Consider the following 27,422-nt stretch of genomic DNA (forward strand, 5'->3'; position numbering starts at 1 on the left):
TTGGGATTGGGATTGGGATTGAAATTGGGATGGGGATGGGGTGGGATGGGATGGGATGGGATTGGGATTGGGATTGGGATTGGGATTGAAATTGGGATGGGGATGGGGTGGGATGGGATGGGATTGGGATTGGGATTGGGATTGGGATTGGGATTGGGATTGGGATTGAAATTGGGATGGGGATGGGGTGGGATGGGTTGGAGCAGCCAGGTCGGGGCATCGCTGTGGATCTGGGGATCCACATGTGGGACCCACATGGATGTGGGGCTGGGGATCCCCCCCCTTGATCCCCACCTCCCCTTGCTCCCCAGACCCCCCTTACTCCCTACCCCCCCCCTTGCTCCCCAGCCCTCCCAGAGCCCCCGCCCAGACGGGGTGGGCGCAGCCCCCGTCCCGTTGACGCTCTGAGACACGAGGCGAGCGGCTGAGTCTTTTGGCACCGATCTTTTCCCATCAGAGGCCGACCCCCCCCGCGCCCCCCTAGTCGGGCACGTCCACGATGAGCGGGGCCAGGTAGTCGGAGTGCCGGATCCCGAACGTCAGCCCCTGCGGCTTGCCCTGGGGACGAGGCGGTGAGGGTGAGGGTGAGGGTGAGGGCTGGGGGCTGCCCCCCGTGCCCCCCCCGCCGCCCCCACCGTATCCTCACCGTGCTGGGGCTGTAGGCGCCGGGTCCCGGTTTGAGGGTGGTGTCCCCGGGCAGCTCGTTGCGTGCCAGCATGCTGTACTGCGGCGCGCGGCTCTTGTAGACGTTGGCGTCCACCACGCGGTAGTTGCAGGGTCCCGGTGTCTGTGGGGAGGGGGGGTGGTGATGTTCGGCTGCCCACCCACCCCCAGGTGCCCCCCCCGGTGCCCCCTGACCCCCCCCCCTCACCTTGCAGAGGTCCTGGTAGAAGGCGCCCACGGTGCTGCGCCCCGGCATGGAGTAGTTGGGGGCCGAGCTCTTGCTGATGATGCGGGGCCCCAGCATGGGGGGCAGGCGGTACGCGGCGGGGCCTGGGGGGGCGAGGGGGTCAGGGGGTGTGGGGGGGGTCAGGGGGTAGCGGGCAGTGGGCTTTGACCCGGGGGGAGAGGGGGGGGCAGAGGGGTTCAGCCCGGGGATGGGGGCTCAGTTCAGGGATGGGGGCTCAGGTGAGGGATGGGGATTGGTTCATGGCTGGGGGGCTCAGTCTGGGCATGGGGGGGGGCTCAGGATGGGGTGGGGGCTTGTTTAAGGAATGGGGGGCTCAGCTCAGGGATGGGAGGGCTCAGCCTGGGCATGGGAGGGCTCAGGCCAAGGATGAAGGGCTCAGTTCAGGGATGGGGGTCTCAGCCTAGGGATGGGGGGGGGTCAGTCTGGTCATGGGGGGGGCTCAGGATGGGGATGGGGGCTCAGCTCAGGGATTGGGGGGCTCAATTCAGGTATCAGGATCTCAGCCCGGGGTTGGGGGGCTCTCCCCCTGGGGATGGGGCTCAGCCCAGCCTGGGGGCAGGGGGGCTCTCAGCCCACCCCGTTTCCCGTACCCGGCGTCTGGTCTCTGGCGAACTCCTTGGTGCGGGAGCGCAGGGAGTAGACGGGTGGGGAGGGGAATGCCCACCTCCCGGCCTTCTCCGGCGAGTAGCAGCCTGCAGTGGGGCGACACCACGGCCATGTGGGGAGGGGGCTCCCACCTGCCCCCCCCCCCACACCCCCACCCCCAGCACCGTCAGGGCTCCCCACCTGGCCCGGGTGTCCGGAAAGGCTCCAGGTCCCGGGGGCGGCCGTAGATGGAGTACGCGGGGGTCCCGTCCTTGCCCTTGGCGGTGGTCCTGGGGGGCAGCATGTACGCGGGCCCCGGGGAGCGGTCGTCCGGGTGCTGCGCCAGGCGGGCACCGAAGCTGTAGGCGGGGGCGCGGTGCCGGGACGGGTCATGCAGCCGGTACCCTGCGGGGCACGGGGGGCACGGTGGGCACGGGACCCCCCTCCGTCCCCTCACCGCCCCACGGCACCCTCCCGTCCCCCTCCCCTACTCACCGACATTGGTGGGGAGCCCGTACTTGGGCCCGGGGCTGCTGTAGAGGGCGGCGATGGGGCCGCGGGGGCGGTGGGGTCTCCAGGTGCCCACCCAGGCGCTGGTGGACATGGTGGGCGCGCGGCTCTGCCCGGCCCTGCGAGGAGGTCCTGGCCCCGTCAGCGGGTGCCCGCCTCGGGGGTCTCACCGAGGGACGTGTCCCCCCCTTCCCTCCCCACCACGCAGCCCCCGGCCAAGTCCCAGTCCCTGGGAGCGGTGCCCCCCGTCTGGGTGCCGTGCAGTGTCCCCGTCCCCGTGCCCGTCCCCGTCCCCGTCCCTGTCCCCGTTCCCCTGCAGTGGGGCCGGGCTCAGCCCCGCAGGTTCTGGGGCACAGCCGGGCAGCCCGGCTGTCACAATGGCCCCCATGGGTGGGGGGCTCTGGGTTCTTTCCCTCCCCCCCGACCCCGGTACCCGTGGGACTGAGCAGAGGCCGTGCCCCGGCTCCTGGGGCAAAAGACCCCGGGATTGCTCCCAGGATCTCCCCCAAGTGCTGGGGGAGCCCCAGCAGCCCAGGACTGAACCAGGAGGAGCGGGACCCAGCACCTCCTGGATTTAGCCCCCAGCACCCCCAGGATGGATCCCCTGCACCCCACAGATGCAGCCCCAGCATTTGGGGTCAGAGCCCCCCCGACCGAGCAGGGGTCGCCCCTTACCGTCTCTGCCCGGGTTTGGGAGCCTGGGCCCGTCCCCTGCCCGTTACTACGGCACCCGGCACAACAAACGGCGCCTGCAGCCCTGTGCGGGGCTGGGACCTGCGGGCACGGACACCCGGCTCCCTTGTGTCCTGGGGGGCTGCAGGCGGGGGGGGGCTGCCCCACTGCAGGGCTGCAGGCGGGGGGGGCTGCCCCACTGCAGGGCCAGGCTGCACCCGGGGTCATGGGCATGGGGGCTGCGGGGTCAGGGAGAGGTCACAGGGGTCCCTCGTGGCCATGGGGTCCCTCTGGGTCTGCAGGAGCCCCACTGGGGTCTTGTGGGTCTCTGAGGCCATGGGGGTCTCATGGGGACCATGGGGGTGGGCAGTGTGCTGCAGGGCTGCCCAGAGACGCCCTGCGCTGTCCCTGTCCCCATCCTACCCCATCCCATCCCACCCCATCCCCATCCCCATCCCCATCCCCATCCCCATCCCCATCCCCATCCCCATCCCCATCCCCATCCCCATCCCCATCCCCATCCCCATCCCCATCCCCATCCCCATCCCCATCCCATCCCATCCCATCCCATATCCCCATCCCATCCCATCCCATCCCATCGCATCCCATCCCCATCCCATCCCATCCCATCCCCATCCCCATCCCATCCCCATCCCATCCCATCCCATCCCCATCCCCATCCCATCCCCATCCCATCCCATCCCATCCCCATCCCCATCCCACCCCATCCCATCCCATCCCATCCCATCCCCATCCCCATCCCATCCCCATGTGCAGGTGCATGGTTTGCGGACCAGGCTGAGCTCAGGGCCTTTATTGGGGGCCTGAGGCTGTGCCCGGGTGGGCAGGGGGTGTTGGGCAGGGGGTGGTGGTGCAGGTACTGCAGGCACCACGGGCACTGTGGGCACCGCGGGCACTGTGGGTGCTGTGGGCAGTGTGGGCGCTGCGTCGCTCTAGGAGAGGGACTTGCAGATGAAAGGTTTTCTGTCGCTGCAGGCTTCTGCTTCCCACGTGGTGAAATCTGGAAGGGAGAGGCGCCGTGAGCCCCCCGCACAGCCCACCCCCCCGGCAGCCGGCACCGCGCCCCGGCATGCACACAGCCAGGTCCTGCAGCTGCCAGCCCAGCCCGGGGCACCAGGAGCGAGATGTGGCCGTGTGTGTGCACAGCGCGAGTGTGCGCGCGTGTGCCTGTGTCTGGGTGTGCACGCACAAGCCACCCACGGGCTGCCCTGGCCATGGCCACGAGGCCGCGGGGCTCAGCCGGTGCCGCCGGTGCCGGTGCTGCCGGTGTCGGTGCCCCGGTGCCGGGCTCACCCGTGGCGTCCTGCAGCGCGGCGCAGGCTCTCCGCCTGGTGAAGGACGCCCGGTGCCAGGAGTTGTAGGCCACCGCCGTGCCGTCCGACCACTGCCAGCTGCGGCTCTGCGGGGGGACAGGGCGGTGCTGGGACCCCCGGGGACCCCCCACATCCCCAGCCTCGGAGCATCCCGGGGCTGCCTCGGGGCAATGAGGGGGGGTTCAGGGCCATTCCCCGGGGCTGTGCTCACCCGCAGAGGCCGGTGGAGGCCGATCCAGACCTCCTCGTCCAGCTCCTCCTCGCTGGCGTCGCCGGAGCGGGAGAAGAGCAGATCCGCCACAGCCTGCAGCTCCTCCTCGCTGTGCACCGAGGCCAGGTGGGTGCTGGAGCCGAAGCGCCGGCAGAAGGCCTGCAGCAGGGAGGGCAGCGTCAGCCCGGCCCCCACCTCCCCAGGAGGAGGGCGGTGGGAGCAGCGCCGGGGCTGTGGGGACGCGGGGACGCTGGCGCCTGGCACCGCAGCCTTGGCGCACGGCAGCGGTGCCACCGCGGTGTCACCCGGTCCGGTGAGGGAAGGGAGCCCTTGGAGAGGGTCCCCATCTTGGGGTGTCCCCAGGGCGCTGTGACACGACCCCCCAGGGCCGCAGAGCCTCCCCAGTGCCCGCGTTGTGCCCTGCTGCCACTCACCTCAGCCCTGCTCCAGCTCAGCTCCCAGGGGAAGAAGCCGAGGCAGCCCCCGCTGACGGGCACCCAGCCTGGGCTGCAGTCGGACAGCTCGGACAGATCCTGCCCTGCAGAGGCACGGGGTGAGGGGGGGGCAGCGGGGGGCAGCAGGGGCATGGGGGGGCACAGGGGGGCGCGGGGCACTCACCCCACAGCGCGGGGACCAGCAGCAGGCAGCCCAGCAGCCAGAGCCCCGGCGTCCACGTCGGTGCCATCTCGCTCCCCTGGCAGCACACCGCTGTGGGGACGGGGCCCGCTCAGCACCCTGCTCCTGGGGGCTGCCTCGGCTGAGCCCCCCACCCCTACTGGCACAGGGGGGGTCTCCTTTGTGCCTGGAGCCTCTCTTTGTCCTGGAGCGGGGGGCTCAGGCAGGGGTGCGTGGGGACCCCAGCACCATGGGTGTGGGCACCGTTGAGTGAGGGAGCAGGGGGCGTGGGTGCAGGGTGGGGAGCAGGGTGCAGGGGCACAGGGTGTGTGGTGTGGGTGGGTGCAGGGGGCAGGAATTCAGGGATGCAAGGTGGGGGGTGCAGGATGCAAAATGTGGGGTGCAGGATGCGAGCTGCAGGGTGCAGGGTGTGGGGTGCAGGGTTACAGGGTGCAAGGATGCTGGAGCGCAGGGTGTGGAGCGCAGGGTGTGAGGATCAGGGCACTTTGTTGCGGATCTGGGGGTGCAGGGGGGCAGGGAACAAGGATGCCAGGCACGGGAATGAAGGTTACAGGAGGTGTGGGGTAGCAGTGCTGGGGCACAGAGGTGCAAGGATGCAACTTACAGGGTGTGGGGTTACAGGGATGCAGGGGGCAGGGATATAGAGCGCAGGGATGCAGGGTGCAGGGATGTGGTGTGCAGGGATGCGGGGTGCAGGGATGTGGGGTGCAGGTTTTTGGTGCACAGAGCTGTGGGGTGCAGGGATGAAGAGTGCAGGCTTGCAGGGTGGATGTTTGTGGGGTGCAGGGCTGTGATGTGCAGGGCTGTGATGTGCAGCGTTGTGGGTGCAGGTTTGTGGGGTGCAGGTTTGTGGGGTGCAGGGTTGCCGGGTACAGGGTTGCAGGGTGCAGGGATGCAGGTTTGGGGTGCAGGGATGGGGGGTGCAGTCTGCAGGGGACCCCAGACTGCTGTGGGGCCGTGCTGGGGGCCTGTGGCTGAGCAGAGGAGCGGGAGCGCAGGCGGGTGCAGCAGGCGGGGGCTGTGGGGGCTCACCTGTGTCCAGCAGCAGCAGCGCTCGTGTCCTCGTGTCCACGCTCCGGGCAGCCCCGGGGGTTTTATCCCTGCGAGGGCAGGGAGGGGGCCGTGGGGAGGCACAACACAGGCGGCCCGAAAATGTCATCCCTGCCCCAAAGCAAACAGGGATCACGCGCGGCGGCCTCATCGACGCACTTGGGGAGGCAGCGGCGTGTGGCCAGCGCTTTGATGGGGCGGGCAGGGGGGGGCCGGGCCCCCCTCTGCTGTCGTCCTTGCCGGGCACGGGGTGGCCGTGCTGGTGCCAAGGCAGAGATGAGGCACACTGCATGGCCACGGGCCCTGCTCGCCCCGGAGCTGCTCGGAGGGGCCGGGGGTGTCTCCGTCTCGGTGGCAGTGGGTGCAGCACCCGCTGCTGCTGCCCGCCCCCGTGCTGCCCGCCTTCACGCCCCGCGATCAAACGCCTCTGCCCGTGCCATGGCAGGCGCCGGGCCCTGCGCCAGGACTGCTGGTGTGCCAGGACAACCCCGTGCCCGGGGTCTGCGGGGGGGCTCAGGAGGGAAAATGGGGAAATGGGGAAATGGGGGGGTCCCGGTGCCAACGGCTGCCGTGCGCCCAGGTGGCTCAGGGGGGGCAGAGCCCAGCACGGTGCTGGTGTCACCCCACAGCGTGCCCCCACCGGCACCAGGCACGGTGTGGAGCAGTGCGAGGGGGGTCTGGGGGCTGCAGGCAGCGGTTGTGGCTGTGCCAGGCTGGCTGCTGGCTCCCCGGTACACTGTGCGGAGGTGCTTTCTCCCAGGTCCCCCCCAGCTCTGCCTTGTGTCCCCAGCCCCTTGGTCCTGCTGCCAGCCGGCGCCACAGGGCACGGCGGGTCTGGGAGGGGTCTGGGGGCCCTGGGCAGAAGGAGGGCTCTGCTGAGCTGTGGCTGCAACCCAAGCTGTGTTACTTCACAGAGCTCCGCACTGAGAGCTCGGGGTTTGTGTTTGGCACAGCGCGGGGCACCCAGCTCAGCACAGCCCCGGGGTGAGGAACGGGGGCACTGCTCGCGCTGCCCCCTCCACCTCACAGGGGGGCTTGTTTGGGGATTTGGCACGAGGTAAAACAGCGCTGGGGCAGGCAGCAGTCACACTGCTCAGGTCATGGACACCATTTCTCCAGTGGTACCGAATCCCACGGCTGGTGCTGCTCACACCAGCTGCCAGCAGATGCCAGACGTGGGTGCTTGGCAGGGCCAGCTCCCCAAGCACCTCGGTGCTGACCTCATTCAGCATCCCCAGCACCCCGAGTTACTCCCTGCAGCCTCCCAAAGCACATTCGCAGGATGCAGCCCCGTCAGGATGCCCAGGGCACAGCCAGGGAGGGAGGAGGAGCGGCGGTACCGGCACGCTGCCTTTCCTTGCACCCAGGGCAGCTCCGAGGTACCTGCAGCAGCCGCGCAGAAGCTTGCAGTGGTTCTGACCTGGAAACATCCTGGGCCTGCAATTATGAACCCCCAGCTGCAGGCAGGGATGGGTTTGGCTGTCTGGGACTCGGGACGCTCACAGGGAGCGCGGTGGAACAATTGCAAAGGCCCCGGAGCGTCAGCGGCCCTGGCTGTGCGCACGGCTGTTTGCAGAGTGATTTTGGCTGCGTGCTGATGGCAATTAGGGAACACAGGGCCCAGGAGGCACCGCTGGCTGTGCAGGTTGCCTCCTCTCTCGGAGAAGCTCGTTAAGCCAAATGTGCTTCATAAAATCCGATTGCCCTCCCTGCGTGGTGCCCGTCTGCCCACACGGCAATGACTCTGCCGGCTGCTGGCACAGGGGGGCTCTGGCTCCGTGGTGCTGGTGCCCACCAGAGGCACTGGTAGCACAGCACGTCTCTCTCCATTTGACCTAAAAATGTGATGTTTCGCTCTCTGCACAGCCAGCACCCGGCACCCAACGGCTGCAAAGCCTTCACCCAGCAGCAAGGCCAGCCGGGCTGCTGCCTGCCACGTCTCCAGCTCCGGGCGCGGGAAGGGTCAGCAGGCTGGGGCTGATCCACTCCCACAGTGCAGCACCACTGCGCCTCGGATGTCCATGGTCAGTGTCATGAAGAGGGGTCTGTGAGCCAAAAATCACCCCCTGCCATGTTTACGCTACCCCACCCAAAGGAACTGAACACGGTGCAATTGCCACTCCTGGTGACGGGGACCCCCCCAGCCCCTGGTCCCGGTGCCAGGTCCCAGCCCTGTCCTTGTGCAGCTCCCTGGGGGTCTGAGGGTTATTGGGGAGCCCCCCTGGAATCTCCCCAGGCTGAGCAGCCCCAGCTCCCGCAGCCTCTCCTTGCAGCAGGGGTCTCCAGGCTCTGCAACACCCCAGGGGTCCTGCACTGGGCTCCCCCCATCCTGCCCAGGCCCCTCTTGTACTGGGATCCCAGCACTGGACCCAGTTCGGAGCCCTTGGTGCAGGACGGGAACGCCGCACCCCCTCCACCACCCATGGAGGCGTTCCCCAGGGGGAGCAGAACACCAAGTGCTGGCACTCAGGACAAGTGACAAGGGACTGGGCTGGAGACCCCATGGCAGCACGAGGTCTTGGTCCAGATCCCTTTGCTGGGGAGGTCACCGCGTCCCGCTCCGCCTGGTGCCACCCATGGTCCCCGCCTGGCACCGCTCGCTGTGGATGTGGTGTGAGCAGCCCCAAAAATGCTGCCAGTGGCACTGGGTGTGGAACTGAAGCCGGCACCGCCAGGCTGGCCGGGGCCCTCGCTGCCCACAGGCGGCAGCTCCAGCAGCAGGAACGGCCCCAGTCGGTGACGTTGGCTTCGGAGAGGTTTGGTGACATCTCCCAAACGCATTTTGTGCCTTGCGGTGTGCAGACCGCAGGGAAGGGTTTCGCATGCTCTGATTAAAGCTCTTTTCTTTCTGTATCCCTCGAAATCCTACAGAATGAAGGAATGACCCCAGAGCAGCCTGCAGACTGCTGGGTGAGGCCGAGCTGTGTTTGGGGAGCCGTGGGCGCCTGGGAGCTGCTCACCCCCCTGCCCCGGGGGCTCTGCTGGCCTGGCCTCGCAGCCCCGAGCCCCGTGGGGATGGGGACAGGGACAGGGACAGGGACAGGGACAGGGACAGGGACAGGGACAGGGACAGGGACAGGGACAGGGATGGGGAGGGGGATGTTGTGCCAGAGGCACTTGGCACTGCTGCAGCAGGGACCCCTGGCTGTGCCACTTCTTATTTTGACCACAAACTGTACAAACCCCCCGATTCCTCTCCGTGCCTCTCCTTTGATCCTTCCTCACTCTCCTCCTACGGGATCAGACTCCCCCATGCACACCCCCACACCCCCATCCCTTGCACACCCTTTGGCGATACCCAGCCGGGGGGGCACAGGGGGGTGGGGGCCCCTCTCCTCCACCCCAGCACGGCCCCAGGCAGTGGCACCGCTGGTCCCGGTGCCACGTCCCCGTGTGCTGGGGCCTTCAGGGGTGCAGGAGAAGCACCACGGGGGGCTCTGTGCCCAGCTGTGCCCATTGTGCCCCCCCCCACAGCTGCCCCCTTTCCCCCAAACAAGCTTCAGGTCCCTTCAGCAGTGTTCATCCCTCCGGCCCCTGCCCAATGTGCAGCCCCCTGCCCACGGGCACACCTCACTGCTGGCCCCGGTATCACACCACGCAGCGGGGGGCTGCAGACAGAGCCCCCCCAGGGGCAGCCCTGCACCTTGCCATGACCAGGGGACAGCACCGAGCGGGGCAGGGGTGCAGCTGGAGGAAGAGACGGGACCAGGGCGTGCTTCGTGCGCATTTATTGAGGGGTCCCCTGCCACGGGCACAGCGAGGGCAATGGGAGCGGGGGGGCGCCGAGGGTCCGGGGGCACCGCACAGGGGTTCAGGGGGACGGCAGGGCCGGGGGGCAGCTTGCTGGTGGTCCTGCTTCTAGGCAGAGTACTTGCAGACGAAGGGGTTCCTCTCGCTGCAGGCGTTGTCCTCCCACGACATGAAACCTGCGAGAGGAGAGAGCAGAGCGAGCGCTGGGGGGGCCAGAGGGGCTGCACGGGGAGACCCTTACTCAGGGTGGGGGGCTCCAGGAGCAGCCTGGGGATGGCGGTGCCGAGAGCAGGGGCTGTCCCCCTGTCCCCCCCATGGGACCAGCAGTGTCCCCGCTCACCTGAGGAGCCCTCCAGCACCGTGCAGTATTTCCCCTTGGGGAGCTCGTCGTCGTCCCAGGCGGAGTAGCGCTTCTTGGAGCCGTCTATCCACACCCGGGCTTGGTTCTGGGCCACAGGAGGAGGGAGGCTGGCGTTAGGGGAGGGGGCTGCGGGCGGCTGGGGGGCTGCGTGGGCACGGGGCTGTGGGGTAGGGGGACACGGAGCAGCCAGGGACAGGGATCTGCTCTTGGATGGGGGCAAACCGGGGGCAACCAGCCTGGTTCCCCTGCGCCCAGGCAGGGTTTGGAGCAGGGCACGCATCCAGGGCACCCCCGGAGGGTGGGGGGCGTGGGGGGGTCTTGGGCACCCCAGGGTGCTCACCCAGTGGTGGAGGCCGATCCAGACATTGTCCTCCTCCTCGCTGCGCTGGAATTTGGCGATGAACCTGGCCACGGCCGCGTGCTCCTCGGGGCTGTGCAGGGAGGCCAGGTGGCACCCGGCGTGGATCACCTTGCACCAAGCCTGGGGAGGGGGCAACAGGTTGGTGAGGGGGGGGCACTGGCACAGGGCACTGGGGAGCCCGGGACCCCCCTGCAGAGACCCCCGCCTACCTCTGCCTTCCTCCAGGTGAGCTCCTGCCCGAAGTACCCGTAGCAGCTCCCCCTGAAGTCCAGCCAGCCCTTGGGGCACTTCTTGGCCTGCACCCCTGCGTGGCACAGGGCGCTTGGTGAGGGGGGGTCCAGCCCTGCACCCTCCCCCCAGAGCAGGGAGCCCAGGGGTGCTCTGCTTTTTGGGGCAGCCCCGAGCACCTTCCCCCCCATGCGTGCTCCATCCTTGGGGTGATGCAAAGAGCCGGGGGGGGCCCGTGTGTCCCTGGGGCTGGGGCAGGCAGGGCAGCAGCTGGACGGGGTTGGGGGGGGTCAGGAGAAGAAAAAGGGCAGGGGCTGGGGGCTGGGGGCTGGGGGCTCACCTGGCAGCGAGGGCAGAGACAGGAGACCCAGCAGGCAGAGGAACACGACTGGTCCCATCCTCGTCCTTCCTGCAAAGAGAGCGGCGATGGAGCGGGGTGGGGGCACCGAAAAAGGGGGCACCCAACAAGGGGGCACCCACCCGGGGGACACCCACCCAGGGGGCACCCACCCGGGGGACACCCACCGCCCCGTGCCCACCCAGCACCTGTGTCGGAGGCGTGCAGGGGAGCGGGGCTGGTGCAGGACGTGGCCACCCCGCTGCCTTTATAGCCCCGCTGTGGGGCAGCGCCGCGGGCTGGCAGCGAGATCAAAGCCTCGGGGCGGCCCCCCCGGGGGTGCACCGGTGCCTCGGGTGGGTGCCTGGACAGACAGACAGACAGAGAGATGGACAGACAGAGAGACAGGCCCCTGACCACCTGTGGGACCCCAGCCCCCTGGCCCTGAGCCCCCAGCCCCACTTTGGCCACGCTTCTTGTACCCCGGCCAGCCGGTGCAGAGCTGCGAGGTCAGCCCCACGCTGCTTTGTGCCCCCCCCATGTCCCCTTGCTGGGGTCCCGAGCTCCTGATGCTGTGGGGGGGGTCGTGTCTGACTGCTGCACACCCTGCACAGAGCAGATGTCCCCTGGGACCCGGTCCCCCCTTGGCAAGGCTGGCCAAGAGCCCCCTGCGCCCCACAGGGCGGTGGCACCGAGGGGTCCCCGACACCCCCCTGCCCTCGGTGCTCTTTGCGCAGCGTTCGCTGCCCCCCCAGGCCCCGGCAGCCCCATGGCACTGGGGTGCCCCCGGTGCTCCGCTCACTGCTGGGGGGCCGAGGGGACGCTGTCCCTGCAGCCCCCAGTGGGCATGGGCCTGGGGAGGGACTGGAGGTGCTGGGAAGGGACCCACGGAGGGCTGGGGGGGGGGGGCTCAGCACACGCAGCCCCCCCAGCGGGGCCGTGCCGGGCAGCAGAGGGTTACGGTGTGGCTGCACCCGCAGCACCCAGCAGGGTTTGTGCTTATCGGGGGCATCAGATCAGGGACACGGAGCTGGTGGGGCGGAGGAGCCCGGCTCCAGACACGCATCGGCAGCTCCTTTTCCTCCGGGCTCCGCCTGGTACCGCCGGCGGGCTGCAGCTCTCGGGGTCCCGGCGGCACCTGGGGGGCCCCGAACCCCATCCAGGACCCCCCCAGGCGTGGGGCTGAGCCGTGCCGAGGGGCAGCGCTGGCTCCTGCAGCAAACCCCATGGGGGGGGGGTGGGGGGGTGGGGGGGGGCACAGCAGGAGGGGTGGCAGAGCCCGGGGTGCAGGATGAGACCCCAATGCAGTTTTGGGGTGCAGGATGGGGCTGCGGGTGCTCAGCCTGCGCCTGGTGGGCAGGGGGGGCACTGCGGGAGGGGCTTGTAGGGAGCATGGAGGTGAACCCAGGGGCTGGGGGCTGCAGAGCCTGACCCTAACAATAACCCTGACCCTAACCTCAACACCAATCCTAACCCTAGCCCCTAAACCTAACCCTAACCCCAACACTAACCCCAACCTTAACCCTAACCCTGACCGTCACCCTACCCCTACGCCAACCACAACCCTAACCCTAACCCTGAATGTAACCCTAAACCTAACCCCAACACTAATACCAACCCTAAACCTGACCCCAACCCCAAACCCAACCCCAACCCCATCCCTAACCCTAACCTTCACCCTAAACCTCACCCCTACCCCTAACCCCAACCCGAACCCGAACCCTAACCCAACCCCAACCCCAACCCTAACCCCAATCCCAACTGTAACCCTAACCCTAACCCTCACCCCTACCCCTAACCCAATCCTAACCCCATCCCTAACCCTAACCTTCACCCTAAACCTCATCCCTACCCCTAACTCTAACCCCAACCCCAACCCCGACCCCAACCCCAACCCTAACCCCAACCCTAACCCTAACCTCAACTGTAACCCTAACCCCTACCCCAACCCCAACCCTAACTCTACCCCTAACCCTAACCCAACCCCAACCCTAACTCTACCCCTAACCCTAACTCCAACCCCAACCCTAACTCTAACCCTAACCCTAACCCCAATCCACCCCTAACCCTGACCCTACCCCTGGGCCAGCCCCCACCATTCCCCTCTCTGGGCACGGTGCCCGCGCAGCGCTGTGGGATCACCTCCCCTGCCACCACAGCACAGGGCCCCTTATTGCAGGCACGAGGGGCTCCGTGCTGGCCCTGTCCGTGTTTCCTGCTGTCCGTCCGTCCGTCCGTCCGCTGTGCCAGGGCTGCGGCCCCGCGGTGCGGGTGGGCACCGTGCCACCACGGCTGGGGGCTCAGCGCCGCTCCCTGCCGCCGTGCCCCAATGCACACCCCCGGTACCGCCACGCCGTGCTCGTTATCCCCGTGCCACGCACCCGCTGCCTGTGGGCAGGAGGGTCCCCGGGACGCAGGGACCCCCCGGGGACCCCATGGCACCGCCACCCCCTTCCCGCAGCTCGGGGACCCCCGCCCTGGCCGTGCCGTGCCCCGGAGAGGCCGCGGTTGGTGGCAGAAGCAGCCCCTTTATTGGCAGCATTTACAGAGAAGCAAGGCCCTGCTCCCCCCCCCACCCACCCTCTCCCCGTGGCCCCCCGTGGTCCCGGCTCCTCCGTGTCCCCCGGGACCCCGCGGGGCCGCCCGCGCCCCCCTCACTTCGCCGCCTTCTTGGCCGGCACGTCGAAGAGCTCGGCGATGTCCAGCATGGCCTGGCGGATGTTCCTCCCGAAACGCTTCGAGTCCTGCGGCAGTGCCCGCACCCCCGTCAGCCGGGGGGGGCCGTACCCAGAGAGGGGGGGCAACCCTGCCTCCCCCCCACCCCGTCCTGCTGTGCCCTGCCCTGCATTTGGCACCCCAGCCCTGGGGACCCCCCCAATCCCCTGGTCCCAACCTGTGTCTCCTGTGACCCCTCCAAAATTCTGGGGACCCCCCCGAACCTTGGTACCCCCCCGTGTCCCTTGGGACCCCCCCAGCAGGTCCTGCACGGGCAGGAACTTTGAGCCTGGAGTGCGGTTGGGGTCCCACGGAGAGGGACTGGGATGCTGTGAGACTCAGCACTGCGTGGGGTTTGGGGGGGACGGGACTGTCCCTGCCCCAGCTGGGGGCTGCCCAGCCCCCCCCCCCTGCCCTGGGGACCCCCAGCCCCCAGCCTCAGCCCTCACCGTCTCGGGGCTGGAGTACTTGCTGGAGACGTGGAAGGTGATGAGGTTCTCGCCAGCAATGATGTAGGAGACGCCGTAGCCATCGTCAGCGACCTGGGGGGGGATGAGAGGCGGGGATGTGAGCGGGGCCGGGGGAGCCCGGGGTCTGATGGTCCCCCCCGGGGGGGTCCCCATCCCCCTCCCCGTGGCCGAGCGATGCCAACCGGGCCGAAGCCGCCGCCGGTGGAGACATGGTCCGGGTACTTGTCCAGGTCGAACATCTTCAGCTGCTGCTGCGGCGTCTGGCTGGTGGAGAGGCGCCAGGGCTCCGACAGCACCTGTGGGGATGGGGTCACTGCTGCACCCTGCTGCATCCCACTGTGTCCCACTGTGTCCCACTGCACCCTGCTGCGCCCCACTGCACCCCACTGCGCCCCACTGCACCCTGTTGCACCCTGCTGCGCCCCAATGCACCCCACTGTCCCCCTCTGCACCTACCCGTGCCCCTGCTGTGCCCCACAGCAAAGCGCACTCCCCGGCGCCGTGCCCCACTCACCTGTGCCAGGAAGGGGGACTCTACCCCCAGGTACCGGGACACCACGTAGAGGCAGAAGAGGTGCCGGTCGATGCCGGCGCCGGTCATGGCCATGCGGTACATGTGCTGGTGCTTCTCCGCCGCCAGCTTGAAGAGCCGCTGGCGCTCGGCACGCTGCGGGGAGAGCCGAGCTCAGGGGGTGGCACACCCCAAAACCTGCCCACCCCGGGGTGCGCTGTGTGTGTGGGGGGGACGTCCTCTGTCCTGCCTGGGGCTGGCAGCGGCTCCGCGGCTCTGGGGAAATGGTCCCAAGGGACGGGGACATCCCCAAGGGACGGGGACATCCCCAAGGGACAGGGACCTCCATTGGGGTCAGGGTTGTGGAGATGGGTGCTGCCTCTGGGGACCTCCCCGAGGGGCAGGGGCCTCTGCTGGAGATGGGGATGTCCCCAAGGGGAGGGGACCCCCAGAAGGACAGGGATTTGGGTCAAGGCACGGCACGAGGGGCGTGTGGCGGCGCGGTGCTCACGCTCTGCCCGGCGTCCCCCATGCTCCGCACGAAGGCGGTCGACTCGGAGGTGCAGGAGCGCACGGTCTCCGTCCGGCCCTCGCGGAAGAGCCGCGTCATGGAGGCCTCGTAGGTGAGGCAGAAGCGGCCCTTGTCCTGCGGAGAGAGGCGGCTGGCAGCGGGCACGGGGGGTGGGGACGCCCACCGGGACCCCCCCGCGCGTCCCCGCGGCGCAGCTCACGCGGAAGTGGGCGAGCTGCAGGGAGATCTGGATGAAGGCGTCGGGGCTGGTGCGGCACTTCTTGATCAGCCCCTTCCCAAAATCCGAGAACTGGAAGCAGCAGAAGTCCACGTCGTCGGCCAGCGCCTTGGCCACGCGGTACGAGCTCTCGATGGCAGCCTGGCACTGCGGGGACACGCGGCCGTGGTGGTGGGCACAGGGCATCGACCGCCCCGGGATGGGTTAGCCCTGATCCCATGGGGCCAGGGCGGCACCGGGTGTTACTGGGAGGCACTGGGTGGCACTGGGTGGCTGTGGGGCAGGGCTGGCTCCAGTGCAGGGACACCACAGGGCACAGGGCCGGGGTGCCTCGGGGCTGTACCCACCTCCTGCGGGATGTCCCACTGCAGGCGCTGGGGTGGTGCCAGCCTCGTGTCGGGGTCCCCCACGCAGTGCCCCCCCTCGGTGTAGCCCAGCTGGAATTTGTCCGTCGCCAGCATGAACTGGGGGGAGGCAGGGACTGAGCGGGGGGCACCGGGCTCACAGTGCCCCCAGCCCCCAGCCTCCCCCACACAGCCCCATTCACCCCAAAACCCGCCCCCAGCGTGGCCCCACACACAGCCCTCCTGCAGCCCCATTTACCCCCCCTGGTTGTCCCCTGCGCCCCCCAGGAGCTCGCTGTGTCCCCAGGATGGTGGTGCCCAGCCCCAGTGTCCCCAGTAGTGGTGCCCAGCCCGGGGATGCCCAGATTTGGGGGGACCAAAGGGGTGCCCAGTGGGGGGTGCCCAGCTACAAAGTGCCCAACTGGGGGGTGCCCATTTCTGGAGGAGCCCAGAGGGGATGCCCAACGTGGGATACCCAGCTTGGGGGGGTGTGGGTGCCCATTTTGGGGGGTGCCCATTTTGGGGGGTGCTCATTTTGGGGATGCCCATTTGGGGAGTGCCCATTTGGGGGTGCCTATTTAGGGGTGTGTGCCCATTTTGGGGGTGCCCATTTTGGGGATGCCCATTTGGGGGGTGCCCATTTGGGGGGTGCCCATTTGGGGGTGCCTATTTAGGGAGGGGTGCCCATTTGGGGGTGCCCCATGGGGGCGCAGGTCCCCCCCCAGCCGGTACCTCCCAGAGGTGCCCGATGATGGGCGCATCAGCCCACGAGTGCTCGGCGTTGGCGCCCAGCTTCCCGTTCTTGTAGACCACCAGGGTGAAGGATTTGTCAAACCACCTGCGGGGGGGGCACGGGGTGAGCGGCACGGTGCCGGGGGGTGTCCCAGGGGTGCGGGGGCTCAGGGAGGGGGGGCCACCCACCGGTCGTAGCACTGCCCGTGCAGCAGGGACTTGGCGTAGGTGTCCATGCAGTCCTCCTGGTCCGCTCTGTAGCCGTGCTCCTCCTCGTCCAGCGTCAGGAAGAAGGCTGCCCGCTCGATGGCATCCAGCGACACCTTGTTCTTGCCCTGGCTGAAGAATTTGGCCCGCGCCTCGGCCCAGGGCACCCTGCGGGCACCCCCAGCGGTGAGGGCGGGCGCCTGGCGATGCCCCCCGTGCCCCGGCACCCCCCAGGTGCCACCACCCCACGGGACACCCAGGTCCCCCCTCGCCCTGCACCCCCTCCCCGGGCACCTGTCCCCGGCTGTGAGGGCCGCCAGCCGCTCCTCGCCGGGCTGGGGGGGCGAGGGGTCGTCCAGGATGCGCTGGAACTGCAGCTCCAGGTCCCGGGGCTTCAGCACCTGCCCCCCGTAGTACAGCCACACCTTGTAGAAGCGGCCCTTGTGGTACACGGCCAGGTGCTTGCTGTCCAGCAAGTGCAGCAGCGTGTCTGCGGGGGGGCATCATTGCTCCGCTGCGGCCCCCCCAGGCACCACAGGACCCCGGGGGGCAGGGGGCTGAGCCCCCCCGGGGCACCCCCCTGTGTGCAGGGCTCAGGACGGCCCCCCCGGTCACATACCCGTCTCCTTGCCGGGGATTCGGGTGGTGTTGAACATCCGCTCCGACTGGTAGGAGCACATGGGCACGATGCCCAGCGCCATCATCTGCGGGGGGGCAACGAGAGGGGCTCCCACCCCAGCCCTCTGCAGCCCCCAGCCCCGCTGCAGCCCCCTGACCCCCTGCCAGCCCCACAGCACTTGCCCCCAGCCCTGCCCCATTATTCCCCTCCCTCCTGTGCCCCAGACCCCCCATCCGGTGCCTCCAGCCTGCCCCACAGCCCCACGCCCCCCCCCAGACCCCGTGCCCCCCCCGGTGCTCACGGGAGGGATCTCCCCGCGGTCCAGCTTGCGGCGGTACAGCAGGATGGCGTGCACCACGTTGCCTGCCCGGGCAGCCTGCACGTGGCTGGGCGTCACGTAGAGGAAGTCCTGGGGACAAGGGACAGGCTGGGGGGGCGCACGGGGTCCCTGCCCGGCACGGTGCGGGTCTGGGAATGTCCCCAGCCGGGGGACGGCGCCGTGGCACCGCCACCCCCCTCACCATGGCGTAGTAGTTGCTGTTGACCATGATCGGGCTGCGGCCACGCAGGTAGATGTACTGCTCCCACCAGTCGCTCACCTGGACGGGGACGTGAGACGGGTCACCGCGGGCAGGGACAGGGACAGGGACAGGGACGGGGATGGGGACAGGAAGGGCAGATGGGGCAATGGACAAGGACAAGGGGTAGGGATGGGGGAAGGGGACAGGGACAGGGGACAAAGTGGGGTGAAGGTGGCTGGACAGGGATGTGCAGGTGCAGGGAGAGCAGACACAGACAGTGGGAAGGGGACGTGGGACAGGGACAGAGGAGAGGGACATTGGAAGGGGCCAGCCGCAGGAGCAGGGACAGGGAGCGGGGTCAGCCCCTGCCCTCCCCACACTGGGGCTCGGTGCAGGACCCCCCAGTCCTGCCCACAGTGACCTTGTTGGGGTCCCCAGGCTGCCCTGGGGGGCAATGTCCCCATGTCCCTGTCCCCATCCCCATCCCCATGTCCCTGTCCCCATCCCCATGTCCCTGTCCCCATCCCCATCCCCATCTCCTCTGGGCTCAGTGGGCTGCAGAGGAAGGCCCAGGCTGGAGCTTCTCATGGGACACAGGAGCAGGGACAGGGGTGGCACGAGGCTGCCCAGGACCACCCCATAACCCCCCCCCCCACAACAACCTGCGTGCCCCAGGGCCCCACAAAGGGGTGACCACCCCCAGGCCGTGGGGTCACGGCAGCGTCCCCCTCCCGGGGCTGGGCTCACGTAGTTGGTGGTCCACCAGGACTTGAGGACCAGGTACTTCTGCAGCCGAGGCGCCGTCTTCTCCTTGAACTCCTTGGCCAGCGCCTCCATCCTGCCGTACTTCTCGTCGTCCATCAGCGGGCGCACGGACTCCAGGTACTGCGGGCAGGGGGCTTGGGTCACCGCCGTCCCCGGGGGGCTCGGGTCACCGCGTCCCCGCGCCGCTCAGCCCTTACCCTGCGGATGGTGGCCTCCACGGGGGGCACGGGCAGCTTGGGCAGCGAGGTCTGGAAGCTGTAGAGCAGGGGCTTGCGGCCGGACAGCACCTTCATCAGCGCCTGCGGGGCCAGCGCAGAGGCTGGGGGTCAAGGGCAGAGGGGTGCCAGGGGTGCCCACGCGTCCCCCTCCCCACAGCAGCCCCCAGGGTCCCCGGTGCCGTCCCCAACACCAGCGCCCCCGTGGAACACGCGCAATTTGGAGGCACCCGTGGCACGCACCACCCAGATCTTGGTGCTGCGGCTCATCTTGCCGTGGGGCTCGAACATCCAGCCGTGGTAGGACAGGAGCAGCCTCATCGTCTGCCGGAACAGCAGCACGGCCGACAGCCAGACGCCGGTGGAGAAGAGGACGGCGCTCACGACCGTCCGGCTCTCGGGGCTCAGGAGTTGGCTGCGGGGAGCGGGGAGAGGGCTGAGGTGGGGACCTGACCGCGTGGGGGGCACCACGGGGCTGGGGGGACACACGGGTGGGATGTCCTGGGGGGTGTCCCCGTGCTGGGGCCATGCTCACGGTGTTGGGGGACCTGTGGGGTGGGACCCCCGGGGAACACGGCAGGCACGGGGGGACGTGCCCATAGGGCAGCTGAGGGATGTGGGGCACGGTCCCTCCTTGGGGACTCCATGCCCGTGGGGTGGGGGGGCTGTGCGGGGTGCCCAGAGGCTGGGGGCTGAGTAGAGCCCCCCCCGCTCACCTCTCAGGCAGGAAGCAGCGGATGCGGGCGATCAGCCCCATGGAGGGGTCCACCTGGCAGTAGAAGGAGCCGGCGGTGGCCATCACCACCACCATCCAGCTGGAGGGGGACGCGGGGTACACGCCGGTCAGGAAGCTGTTCTGTGGGCACAGGGGGGTCAGAGTGGTGGTGGTGGGGCAGCAAGGACCACCCGGCCCCGCAGCCCCCCCCGGGCCCACCTTGGCGCGGACGAAGCGCTTCTTCCAGGAGGAGATGCCGGCGAGGTAGAGCTGCTTGACGGCCTCGCGGCTGAGGTGGAAATCTAAGCCCTCGGGGGTGACGGTGAACTGGAAGGCCACGGCCTGGTGGGCTTCTGCCATCTTGGGGGGCTGCTGGCACCTGGGGGCGCGCGGGGGTGGCTGAGCGCGGGGACGGTGCCTGGGGATGGCCACACCTGGCACCGGGCGCCAGGTTCCGCGGTGCCGTGGCGCTGGGCGCCACCCGGAACACCCCATGACGCTGCTGGCATCACAGCCCCCCCTGCGCCCCCCCCGGTGTCACTGGGGCCACCGTGCACCGGGACGGTCACGCTGCGTGCCAGCGGCGCTGCCAGGAGAGCTGCGTCACGTCGGCCCTGGCCAGGCCCCGCAGCCACGTGCGCGTGCCCGCGGGGGGGGCCCCGTCCCAATCACATGGGCCTGGATGGGTGCCCAGTGAGGGAAGGGTCAGGCACCGTCCCGCTGCCCCTAAACACGCCGCCGAGGGGGCAGACGCACAGACACACCCCCGCGGTGCACCCGGCTGCGTGGGGGACAGGGGACACAGCAGCACCTGCTGCCACACCGCGTGTCCCCACAGCCCGGAGCTCTGGGGGAGGGGGCTACGGCACAAGCAGGGCCCCCCCATGGCCCTCCATTCCCAGGGTCCTCTTCCTCGGGGGGCACAGGCAGAGCCCCTGCTGTTGCGTGGGGTCCAGGCTCCTGCTGGTGTCGGCGCAGCCGGCTCAGTGCGGTGGCGTGGGGGGAGCCACGGAGCTGCCCCCCCTCAGCGCGTGAGCAGGAGGTGCCCTTCTGCAAGGGCGTCCTTGGGCTGACGGCAAACAGCAGCACGGCGAGAGCCAGGAGTCCTGCTGCTGCCACGGCACCGCGCGGCACCGCGCTGGGGTGCGACGCTGCACGGCACCGCAGGGCACGGCACCGACTGCACGGCACCAAGCGCACAGCGCAGCACCACGCTGCACAGCGCAGCACCACGCTGCACAGCAGGGCCTGTGAGGCTGCACTGCTCCCTGCTGCGCTGCATTAAACTGGGTTGCATTAAACTGCATCGCACTGCACCGAGCTGCACGGCACCCTCTGAACTCATCACACCGCACGGCACGGCACTGCAGGGCATAGCACGGCACGGCGCGGCACTGCAAGGGCTCTGCACAGCCTGGCACACTGCATGGCACTGCACGGCACTGCACAGCACTGCATGGCACTGCAGGGCATGGCACGGCACTGCAGGGCACTGCAGGACATGGCACAGCACACCCCGAACCGCAGGCCCCGGGGGACCCACGTGCCCTGGCCGCTCTGCCCTCTCCTCACGCCCAGCAGCCACTCGAGCGTCACAAGGTCACCGGGGCGGTCACCGGGGCGGTCACCGGGGCGGTGCGGCACCCGGGGGACACCCTGGGGGACACCCCAGGGACACAGCTGCAGCTGCCCAGCCACGGGGCGCCCTGCCCGGGGCTCGGCTCCTGGGGACTATGGGGTCACCCGACGGGGCGCAGTGACCAGGGCGCAGTGACCAGGGCGCAGTGGGACCAGGGCACAGCGGGACAGGGTGTAGTGGGACTGGCCAGCACAGGGTACCCAGAGCCCCCTGGGACGCCCCGAGGGACACAAGGGGACCCAGGGGACACAAGGGGGCCCGGCGGACAGCCCCCAAGCGGCAGCAGCGCGAGGGCACGGCCCCGGAGGGGGCCCGACGCGGGCCGGGGGCAGCGGCTCGGCGGCGCCCGGGGCTCCCCCAGCCCCGAGCGGACCCCGACCCCCCTCGGGGCCTCCCCCAGGCCCGGGTGCCGCGGGCGCCCCCGCCCGCCCCGCAGTGCCCGGTACCTGCTCGGGGGGTGCGAACGGCGAGGGGCAGAGCCCCGGGGACGGCGCCTCCGTGCGCCCGCTGCGCCCCGGGGACGGCGGCTCCGTGCGCCCCGCGCCGCGCCCCGGGGGGCTGTAACCGGACACGGGCGGGGGGGCGGCCCCGAGACATGGCCCGAAATGGCCGGGGCCGCCCGGCCGCTCCTCCCCCGGGACCCGCCTCGCCCCGCGCCCCCCCTCCCCTCACCGGGGACCCGGCACCCGGAGGGACCCCTCCCCGCGGACCCCCGGCCGGGAGGGGACCGGCACCCCCCGGGACCCCCAGCTCCCCGCACCCCCACGCCCGTGCCGCGGTCCCGCTGCGTGGGGGCCCCGGCGTGGATCCACCGCGCTGGGGGGGAGCCGGGGGGGGCCTTGCGCAGGGCCGGCCCCACGCGTGCACCTGCCGGGACCGGGGCTCGTCCGCCCCGCGCGGCCCGGGGGGAGCCCCCCCGGTAACCCCGGCAGTTGCTGCCGCGGGGGGGGGGGGGGGGGGGGGGCTATAAATAACCGGGACGGGACCGGGAGGAGCGGGGGCAGCGCGCCCCGGGGCGCCCCCCCGTGGGGCTCCGCGCCCGGGGCAGGGGGTCCTAGGGTTAGGTGGGGGTCCCAGGACCCGGGGGGGGGGCAGGGGGCGTCCCGTCCCGGCCGCACGTTCCCCCGACGGGCTCGCAGTGTCCTCCGGGGCCCCCCCGTTCCCGGTCACCCCCCCCCCCCCCCCAGCAGCAGCTCCGTCCCCATGCCCGCACGGAGGGCAGGGTGGGCGCTCTCCTCCTGTCCCCATCCCCCCGCGCCCCCCCCGCCTGGCCCCCACCCCACATCCCCGTGGGGCTGGGCTCTGCCCCCCCTCCCTGCCCGCAGACACCCCCTCCCCATGCACCCCATGGTGAGCCGGGGGGGGTCCTGTGGGGCGATGGCCCTACAAGGGCTGGGGGTGTCCCAGGGGAGCCAGGAGGGGACCCGGGGGTTGGGGTCCGGGCGCTGTGGGGTGCAGGGGGCGCAGAGCCCGGGGGGTGCCGCAGAAGCTGAAGCCACTCGCAAGGCAAAGCCACGACCCCCCCGCAGCCAGCAGGCACCGAGCAGGGGGAGGCCACCCCGAAGCCCCCCCCCATGTGCCCGGGCTGAGCTGTGAGCACTGCCCGAGCTGGCCGGGGGGCAGCAGAGCCCCCCCCCCGGGGCCGCACGCACCCGGCCCCCTCCCCAGAACCTGCAGGGCAAAGGGGGCAACGCCACGGGGGGAGCAGACAGCGAGCAGCCCCCGTGCACCAGCGCAGCGTTTATTGGTCCAGGACTGTAACATTCTGCTGTCGGGGGCCCCCAGCCCCCAGCCCCCCCCCCCCCCGAGCCGAGCAGCGGCTGCGCAGCCAAGGCAGCGGGGAGCCAGGCAGGGGGGCACGGGGGGGGCACAGAGCAGCTCGGGGGTCCTGCCTGGCCCCAGATGGTGGGGGAGAGCCGGGGGGGTGAGATGCATGTGCAGAGCCCCCCCTGCCCCCAGCACCCCCACACGCAGCCCTTGCAGGGCGCAGGACCACCCGCGGCACCCGCGACCCCTCCTGGTCCGGGGGGCACTGAGGGGGTCCCACCAGTGCCGTGCCCACGGCTCCAACCCCCCCCCCGTGCTGCAGGGGAAGGCCAGGGCTGAAGGGGCGGGGGGGGGCTGCAGAGGCTGGGGGGGTCGTCAGAGGCACTGGGGGGGGCAGCGGGGGCTGCAGCCTCCTTTGCCTACAGCAGTGATGGTGAAGGCGAAGCCCCCGGGCCGTGTCCCCTCTTTGGGGGGGGGAATCCCCTTTTTTTTGGGGGGGGCCATCCCCTTTCCCCTCACACCCAGGCAGCCCCACAGCTCACCCCATGCCCCGACGCAGCCCCGTCCCCTGCCCCGTCCCCGTCCTCCGGGGGGCAGCCACGGCAGGGACCAGCCCCACGGCCGCCTCCTGCAGCCCCCGTGGGAGGGGGGCAGCGTCTGTGGCCCCACGGCGTGGTCGGGGGGCTGGGGGGGGGCGCAGGCAGGGCCAGGGATCCGTTGGGTCTCAGCAGCACTGCGCCTTGTGCTGGAAATACGCCTCGAAGCGGCTCTGGGCATAGTCCTGGGGGGGGGAAGAAAGGGGTCAGCGAGGACCTGTCCCCCCCCCACACCTCCACCCACCCCCACAGCAGGGCTGCGAGGGGAGCACCGCGACCCCTGGGGGTCACCCCCTAACCCCCCCCTGCTCCTGGCTGCCCAGAGCCCTCCCTGCCCTGCTGCCCTGTGCTGGGGGGGGGGCACGATGAGCAGCAGAGCCCCAGGGCAGCCCCGGGGTGGCCCTGGGGCTGGGCCCCTCCCTGCGCCCCCCCGCCCCCCAGGGGCAGCACTCACCAGGTACCCGAACTCGATGGTGAGATCTTCGCCTGCAGGATGGACCAGAGGCCCCAGAAGAAGTGCGAGGCCAAAGCGAACCTGGGGGGAGCACAGCCCTCAGCCCCCCCGGCCCCCAGCAGGGCGAGAAGGGGGGGGGGTGGGGGGCGGCCCGGGGGTGCCCCCAGCCCCGCGCCCCTCACCGGTTGATCTCCGTCAGCATCTCCTCCTCGATGCGAGCCTGCTCCTCGTGCGTCGTGTCCCCGCGCCGCCCCGAGTCCTCCGAGAGGTAGTGCCGGATGAAATGCAGCTGGGGGGGGGGCGAGCAGCGGGCTGGGACGCGGCGAGGGGAGGGCGCCCCCCCCTCCTGCAGCCCCCCGGGGGGGTGACACGGCTCACCTGCTGCTGCCGGCTGGGGTAGTTCTCCAGGGACGCCTTGTAGTAGGGCCAGGAGCCGTGCGTGTAGTTGTAGACCCACTCGCAGAAGTGGTTCCCGATGTCAAAGCCGCTGGGGGGGGGGGGGGGAGCCGGGGGGTGAGCGGGGAGCTGCCCGTTTTTGGGGGGGGGTGCAGCCCCCCTGCGGCCCCGCACCCACCGGTAGTTGTAGCTGCTGTACTCGAAGTCGATGAGCATCAGCTTGTCCGAGGGGAGGCCTCGTGCCCGGCCAGCAGCAGGATGTTCCCTGGGGACAGGGACAGGGACAGGGACCAGGAGGGGTCAGGGGGACGGGGACAGGGACCGGGACGGGTCAGGGGGACGGGGACGGGGACAGGGAGGGGGGCACGGCCACGGGGCGCTGGGCACTCACCCTCCTGCACGTCGTTGTGGCAGAAGACGACCGGCGAGGGGGTGGCCTCCAGCAGCTCCCTGGGGGGGGGGGGGGGGCAGAGCTCAGCGTCACCCCTCGCCCGTCCCCCGCCACCCCACTGAGCTGAGACCCCCCCGGAGACCCCCCCGAGGTCCCCGTGCTGACCTGAGGCTCCGCATCTCCTGCTGCAGGTTGTATGATTTCAGCTGGTTCAGCTTCTTCAGCTGCGCCTCCTCGGAGAAGGTGAGCTCCGAAATCTGCTTCAGGTACCTGGGGCGCGGGACGGGGGAGGCTGCAGCCCCCCTGCGCCCCCCCCCCCTCCCACGAGCCCCGGGGGTTTTGGGCTGGGGGCGGCTGCCCCGCAGGAGCCCTCACCACTCCATGGTCCCGAAGAGCCAACTTGGGCTCTTGTTGAAGGGCATCACCATGCCGTGGAAGCGCGACATCTTCACCGCGATCTCCCTGGAGATGTCGGGGTCCCGCAGGTCCTCGGTCCGCAGCCGGCGGCTCTGGGGGCGGGCAGCGGGGTCAGCAAGGGGGGGGCAGCGGGGGACCCCTGACCCCTATCGCCCCGTGTCACCCTGTACTGCCCCATACTGCCCCGTATCACCCCATATTGCCCTGGATCACCCCATACTGCCCCATATCGCTCCATATTGCCCATGCCACCTTGTCCTACCCTGTACTGCCCCATATTACCCTGTACTGCCCCATGTCGTTCCATATCGCCCTGTCCTGCCCGTACCACCCCATATCACCCCATATCGCCCCGTTCTGGCCCATATTGCCCTGTACTACCCCATATCATTCTGTGTTGCCCTGTATCAGCCTGTGCCACACCATACCACCCCATATCGCTCTGCATCGCCCCACACTGCCCTGTATTGTTCCATATCACCTTGTATCATTCCATATTGCCCCATACTGCCCTGTCTCATCCCATACTGCCCATATTGCCCCGTACTGCCCCATGTCGCCCCATGCTGCCCCATATTGTTCTATATCACCCTGTATCGCCCTGTCCTGCCCCATACTGGCCCATATCACCCCGTATTGCCCTGTAATGTCCCATATTGCCCTGTCTCACTCCATATTGCCCTGTATCACCCCATACTACCCCATACCACCCCATATCGCCCTGTATCACCCCATACTCCCCTGTATTGCTCCATATCTTCCCATATCGCCCCATACTGCCCTGTATTGTTCCATATCACCCTGTATCACCCCACACTGCCCTGTATTGCTCCGTATTGTCTCATATCACCCCGTACCACCCCGCAGTGCCCTGCATTGCTCCATATCATCCTGTATTGCTCCATATTGTCCTGTACCACCCTGTCTCATCCCATACTGCCCCGTACTGCCCCGTCTCACCCCGTACTGCCCCATAATGCTCCATATCACCCTGCATCACTCCATACTGCCCCGTCTCACCCCGTACTGCCCCATATTGCCCCGTCTCACCCCATATCACTCCATACTGCCCCGTCTCACCCTGTATCACTCTATACTGCCCCGTACTGCCCCATCTCACCCCGTACTGCCCCATATTGCCCCATACTGCCCCGTATCACCCCGTACCGGGATGTACTGCTCCAGCCGCCCCTGGGGGAAGACGCCGTAGAGCCGCGGCCCCAGTGCGCGCTCGGCCAGGATGGCGAACATCACGCTCTCCAGCACCAGCGAGTCCACGCCCTGCGGACGGGGCCGGTGAGCGGCGGCGGGGCCGGGGGGGGGTCCCGGGGGGGTCCCGGGCCGGGGTCTCACCTGCAGGATGGCCCCGTAGACGCGCAGCAGCACCTGCCGGGGCTCGTCGCCCACGCTGAGGATGTGCTCGGGCAGCGCGCACTTGAAGAGCAGGTTGCTGAGCCCCCCGCTGCGGGCACCGCACGGAACGGGTCGGGGGCGGGCACGGCGGTACCGGGAACGGGGCGGGGGGGGAGGAACGGGGACGGGGAGGGGGCACCGGGGGGCTGCGGGCACCGGGAACTGGGGGCAGGGGGCACCGGGATGGCGGTGGTTGGGGGCTGGAGGGGACACGGCGGGGCGCGGGGCCGGGAGGGGACCGGGGGGGTACCGGGGCGGGACCGGGGGGGGACCGGGGGCACCGGAGGGGGCACGGAGCGGGGCACCGGGAGGCGGGGGCACGGGGGGGGGGCGGCAGGGATGCGAGGGGACCGGGGGCGGGGGTCGGGGCGGGGAGCTGCCGGTTCCGGGTCCGTTCCCGGTTCCGGTTCCGGTTCCCGGTTCCGGTTCCGTTCCCGGGTGCCGGTTCCCGGTGCCGGTTCCGGGTGCCGGTTCCGGTTCCGGTTCCCGGTTCCGGTTCCGTTCCCGGTTCCGGTTCCATTCCCGGTTCCGGTTCCGGTTCCCGGTGCCGGTTCCGTTCCCGGTGCCGGTTCCGGTTCCGTTCCCGGTTCCGGTTCCGGTTCCGTCCGTACCTGACGGGCCCGATGACGAACTCGTCGGGCCCGATGAGCTTCCAGGAGCCGGCCAGGAACTCTCTGCACCAGGCGTAGGCCCTCAGCCGGGTGGCGGCGGGCACGGCCCCGGCCCCGCTCCCGGTGCCCGTCCCGGTCCCGGCGCCGTCCCCGCTCCCCGCCGCCATGGCCGCCATGGCCGCCTGGCCCCGCCCCTCGCCTCCCATTGGCCGGCGTGGCGGGGGGCGTGG

At 70.0% G+C, this 27,422-nt stretch overlaps 5 protein-coding genes across 5 annotated transcripts; all 5 read right to left on the reverse strand.

The window, feature by feature from the left end:
• Window positions 1-252: 252 nt before the first annotated feature.
• CIMAP1B (ciliary microtubule associated protein 1B) lies at window positions 253-2,287 on the reverse strand. The gene is made up of 6 exons (XM_068670372.1): window positions 1,991-2,287; window positions 1,697-1,900; window positions 1,501-1,602; window positions 872-993; window positions 647-787; window positions 253-558 (listed from the first exon to the last, which is right to left on the reverse strand). The coding sequence occupies exons 1-6, from the start codon at window positions 2,097-2,099 to the stop codon at window positions 481-483; spliced, it is 756 nt and encodes a 251-aa protein (XP_068526473.1). The 5' UTR covers window positions 2,100-2,287; the 3' UTR covers window positions 253-480.
• A 1,343-nt stretch (window positions 2,288-3,630) lies between these two features.
• On the reverse strand, window positions 3,631-4,907 carry LOC137850345 (struthiocalcin-2-like). The gene is made up of 5 exons (XM_068670373.1): window positions 4,841-4,907; window positions 4,657-4,760; window positions 4,223-4,381; window positions 3,992-4,097; window positions 3,631-3,698 (listed from the first exon to the last, which is right to left on the reverse strand). The coding sequence occupies exons 1-5, from the start codon at window positions 4,905-4,907 to the stop codon at window positions 3,631-3,633; spliced, it is 504 nt and encodes a 167-aa protein (XP_068526474.1).
• A 4,807-nt stretch (window positions 4,908-9,714) lies between these two features.
• LOC137850346 (rheacalcin-1-like) lies at window positions 9,715-12,100 on the reverse strand. The gene is made up of 6 exons (XM_068670375.1): window positions 11,155-12,100; window positions 10,949-11,017; window positions 10,590-10,684; window positions 10,360-10,500; window positions 9,999-10,104; window positions 9,715-9,834 (listed from the first exon to the last, which is right to left on the reverse strand). The coding sequence occupies exons 2-6, from the start codon at window positions 11,004-11,006 to the stop codon at window positions 9,767-9,769; spliced, it is 468 nt and encodes a 155-aa protein (XP_068526476.1). The 5' UTR covers window positions 11,007-11,017; window positions 11,155-12,100; the 3' UTR covers window positions 9,715-9,766.
• A 1,417-nt stretch (window positions 12,101-13,517) lies between these two features.
• On the reverse strand, window positions 13,518-21,748 carry CPT1B (carnitine palmitoyltransferase 1B). The gene is made up of 19 exons (XM_068670229.1): window positions 21,594-21,748; window positions 19,728-19,887; window positions 19,510-19,649; window positions 19,037-19,208; window positions 18,776-18,877; window positions 18,561-18,698; window positions 17,814-17,891; window positions 17,594-17,701; window positions 17,293-17,377; window positions 16,968-17,163; window positions 16,656-16,841; window positions 16,467-16,572; window positions 15,738-15,854; window positions 15,373-15,537; window positions 15,153-15,287; window positions 14,645-14,797; window positions 14,313-14,426; window positions 14,110-14,202; window positions 13,518-13,689 (listed from the first exon to the last, which is right to left on the reverse strand). The coding sequence occupies exons 2-19, from the start codon at window positions 19,866-19,868 to the stop codon at window positions 13,600-13,602; spliced, it is 2,319 nt and encodes a 772-aa protein (XP_068526330.1). The 5' UTR covers window positions 19,869-19,887; window positions 21,594-21,748; the 3' UTR covers window positions 13,518-13,599.
• Window positions 21,749-23,486: 1,738 nt separating this feature from the next.
• CHKB (choline kinase beta) lies at window positions 23,487-27,368 on the reverse strand. Its single transcript, XM_068670230.1, is given in 13 exon segments — window positions 23,487-23,695; window positions 23,965-23,984; window positions 23,987-24,045; window positions 24,147-24,253; window positions 24,343-24,451; window positions 24,539-24,584; window positions 24,587-24,625; window positions 24,752-24,810; window positions 24,917-25,021; window positions 25,127-25,260; window positions 26,336-26,449; window positions 26,522-26,630; window positions 27,193-27,368. Coding segments are annotated over 13 exon segments (1,134 nt in total). The 3' UTR covers window positions 23,487-23,638.
• Between the last annotated feature and the right edge of the window lie 54 nt (window positions 27,369-27,422).

The sequence above is a fragment of the Anas acuta genome, chromosome 1 (genome assembly GCF_963932015.1).
Source record: "Anas acuta chromosome 1, bAnaAcu1.1, whole genome shotgun sequence".
Taxonomy (NCBI): Eukaryota; Metazoa; Chordata; class Aves; order Anseriformes; family Anatidae; genus Anas; species Anas acuta.

Bases quoted from the DNA above. Each gene is read 5' to 3' on its own strand.
- CIMAP1B (XM_068670372.1), bottom strand. From the start codon at position 2,099: ATGTCCACCAGCGCCTGGGTGGGCACCTGGAGACCCCACCGCCCCCGC. The intron at 994-1,500 runs GTACGGGAAACG...TCGCCCCCCCAG, and splicing joins CGCCAGAGACCAGACGCCGG to GCCCCGCCGCGTACCGCCTG. The intron at 788-871 runs GTGAGGGGGGGG...CCCTCCCCACAG, and splicing joins TCTACCAGGACCTCTGCAAG to ACACCGGGACCCTGCAACTA.
- LOC137850345 (XM_068670373.1), bottom strand. From the start codon at position 4,907: ATGGCACCGACGTGGACGCCGGGGCTCTGGCTGCTGGGCTGCCTGCTG. The intron at 4,761-4,840 runs GTGAGTGCCCCG...GTGCCTCTGCAG, and splicing joins GCTGGTCCCCGCGCTGTGGG to GGCAGGATCTGTCCGAGCTG. The intron at 4,098-4,222 runs GTGAGCACAGCC...GTCCCCCCGCAG, and splicing joins GCCTCCACCGGCCTCTGCGG to AGCCGCAGCTGGCAGTGGTC.
- LOC137850346 (XM_068670375.1), bottom strand. From the start codon at position 11,006: ATGGGACCAGTCGTGTTCCTCTGCCTGCTGGGTCTCCTGTCTCTGCCC. The intron at 10,685-10,948 runs GTGAGCCCCCAG...TGTGCCACGCAG, and splicing joins GTCTCTGCCCTCGCTGCCAG to GGGTGCAGGCCAAGAAGTGC. The intron at 10,105-10,359 runs GTGAGCACCCTG...CCTGTGGCCCAG, and splicing joins GGATCGGCCTCCACCACTGG to AACCAAGCCCGGGTGTGGAT.
- CPT1B (XM_068670229.1), bottom strand. From the start codon at position 19,868: ATGGCAGAAGCCCACCAGGCCGTGGCCTTCCAGTTCACCGTCACCCCC. The intron at 19,209-19,509 runs GTGAGCGGGGGG...CGCTCCCCGCAG, and splicing joins CGCTGCTTCCTGCCTGAGAG to CCAACTCCTGAGCCCCGAGA. The intron at 17,702-17,813 runs GTGAGGGGGGTG...CCTTGTCCCCAG, and splicing joins ACAGCAACTACTACGCCATG to GACTTCCTCTACGTGACGCC.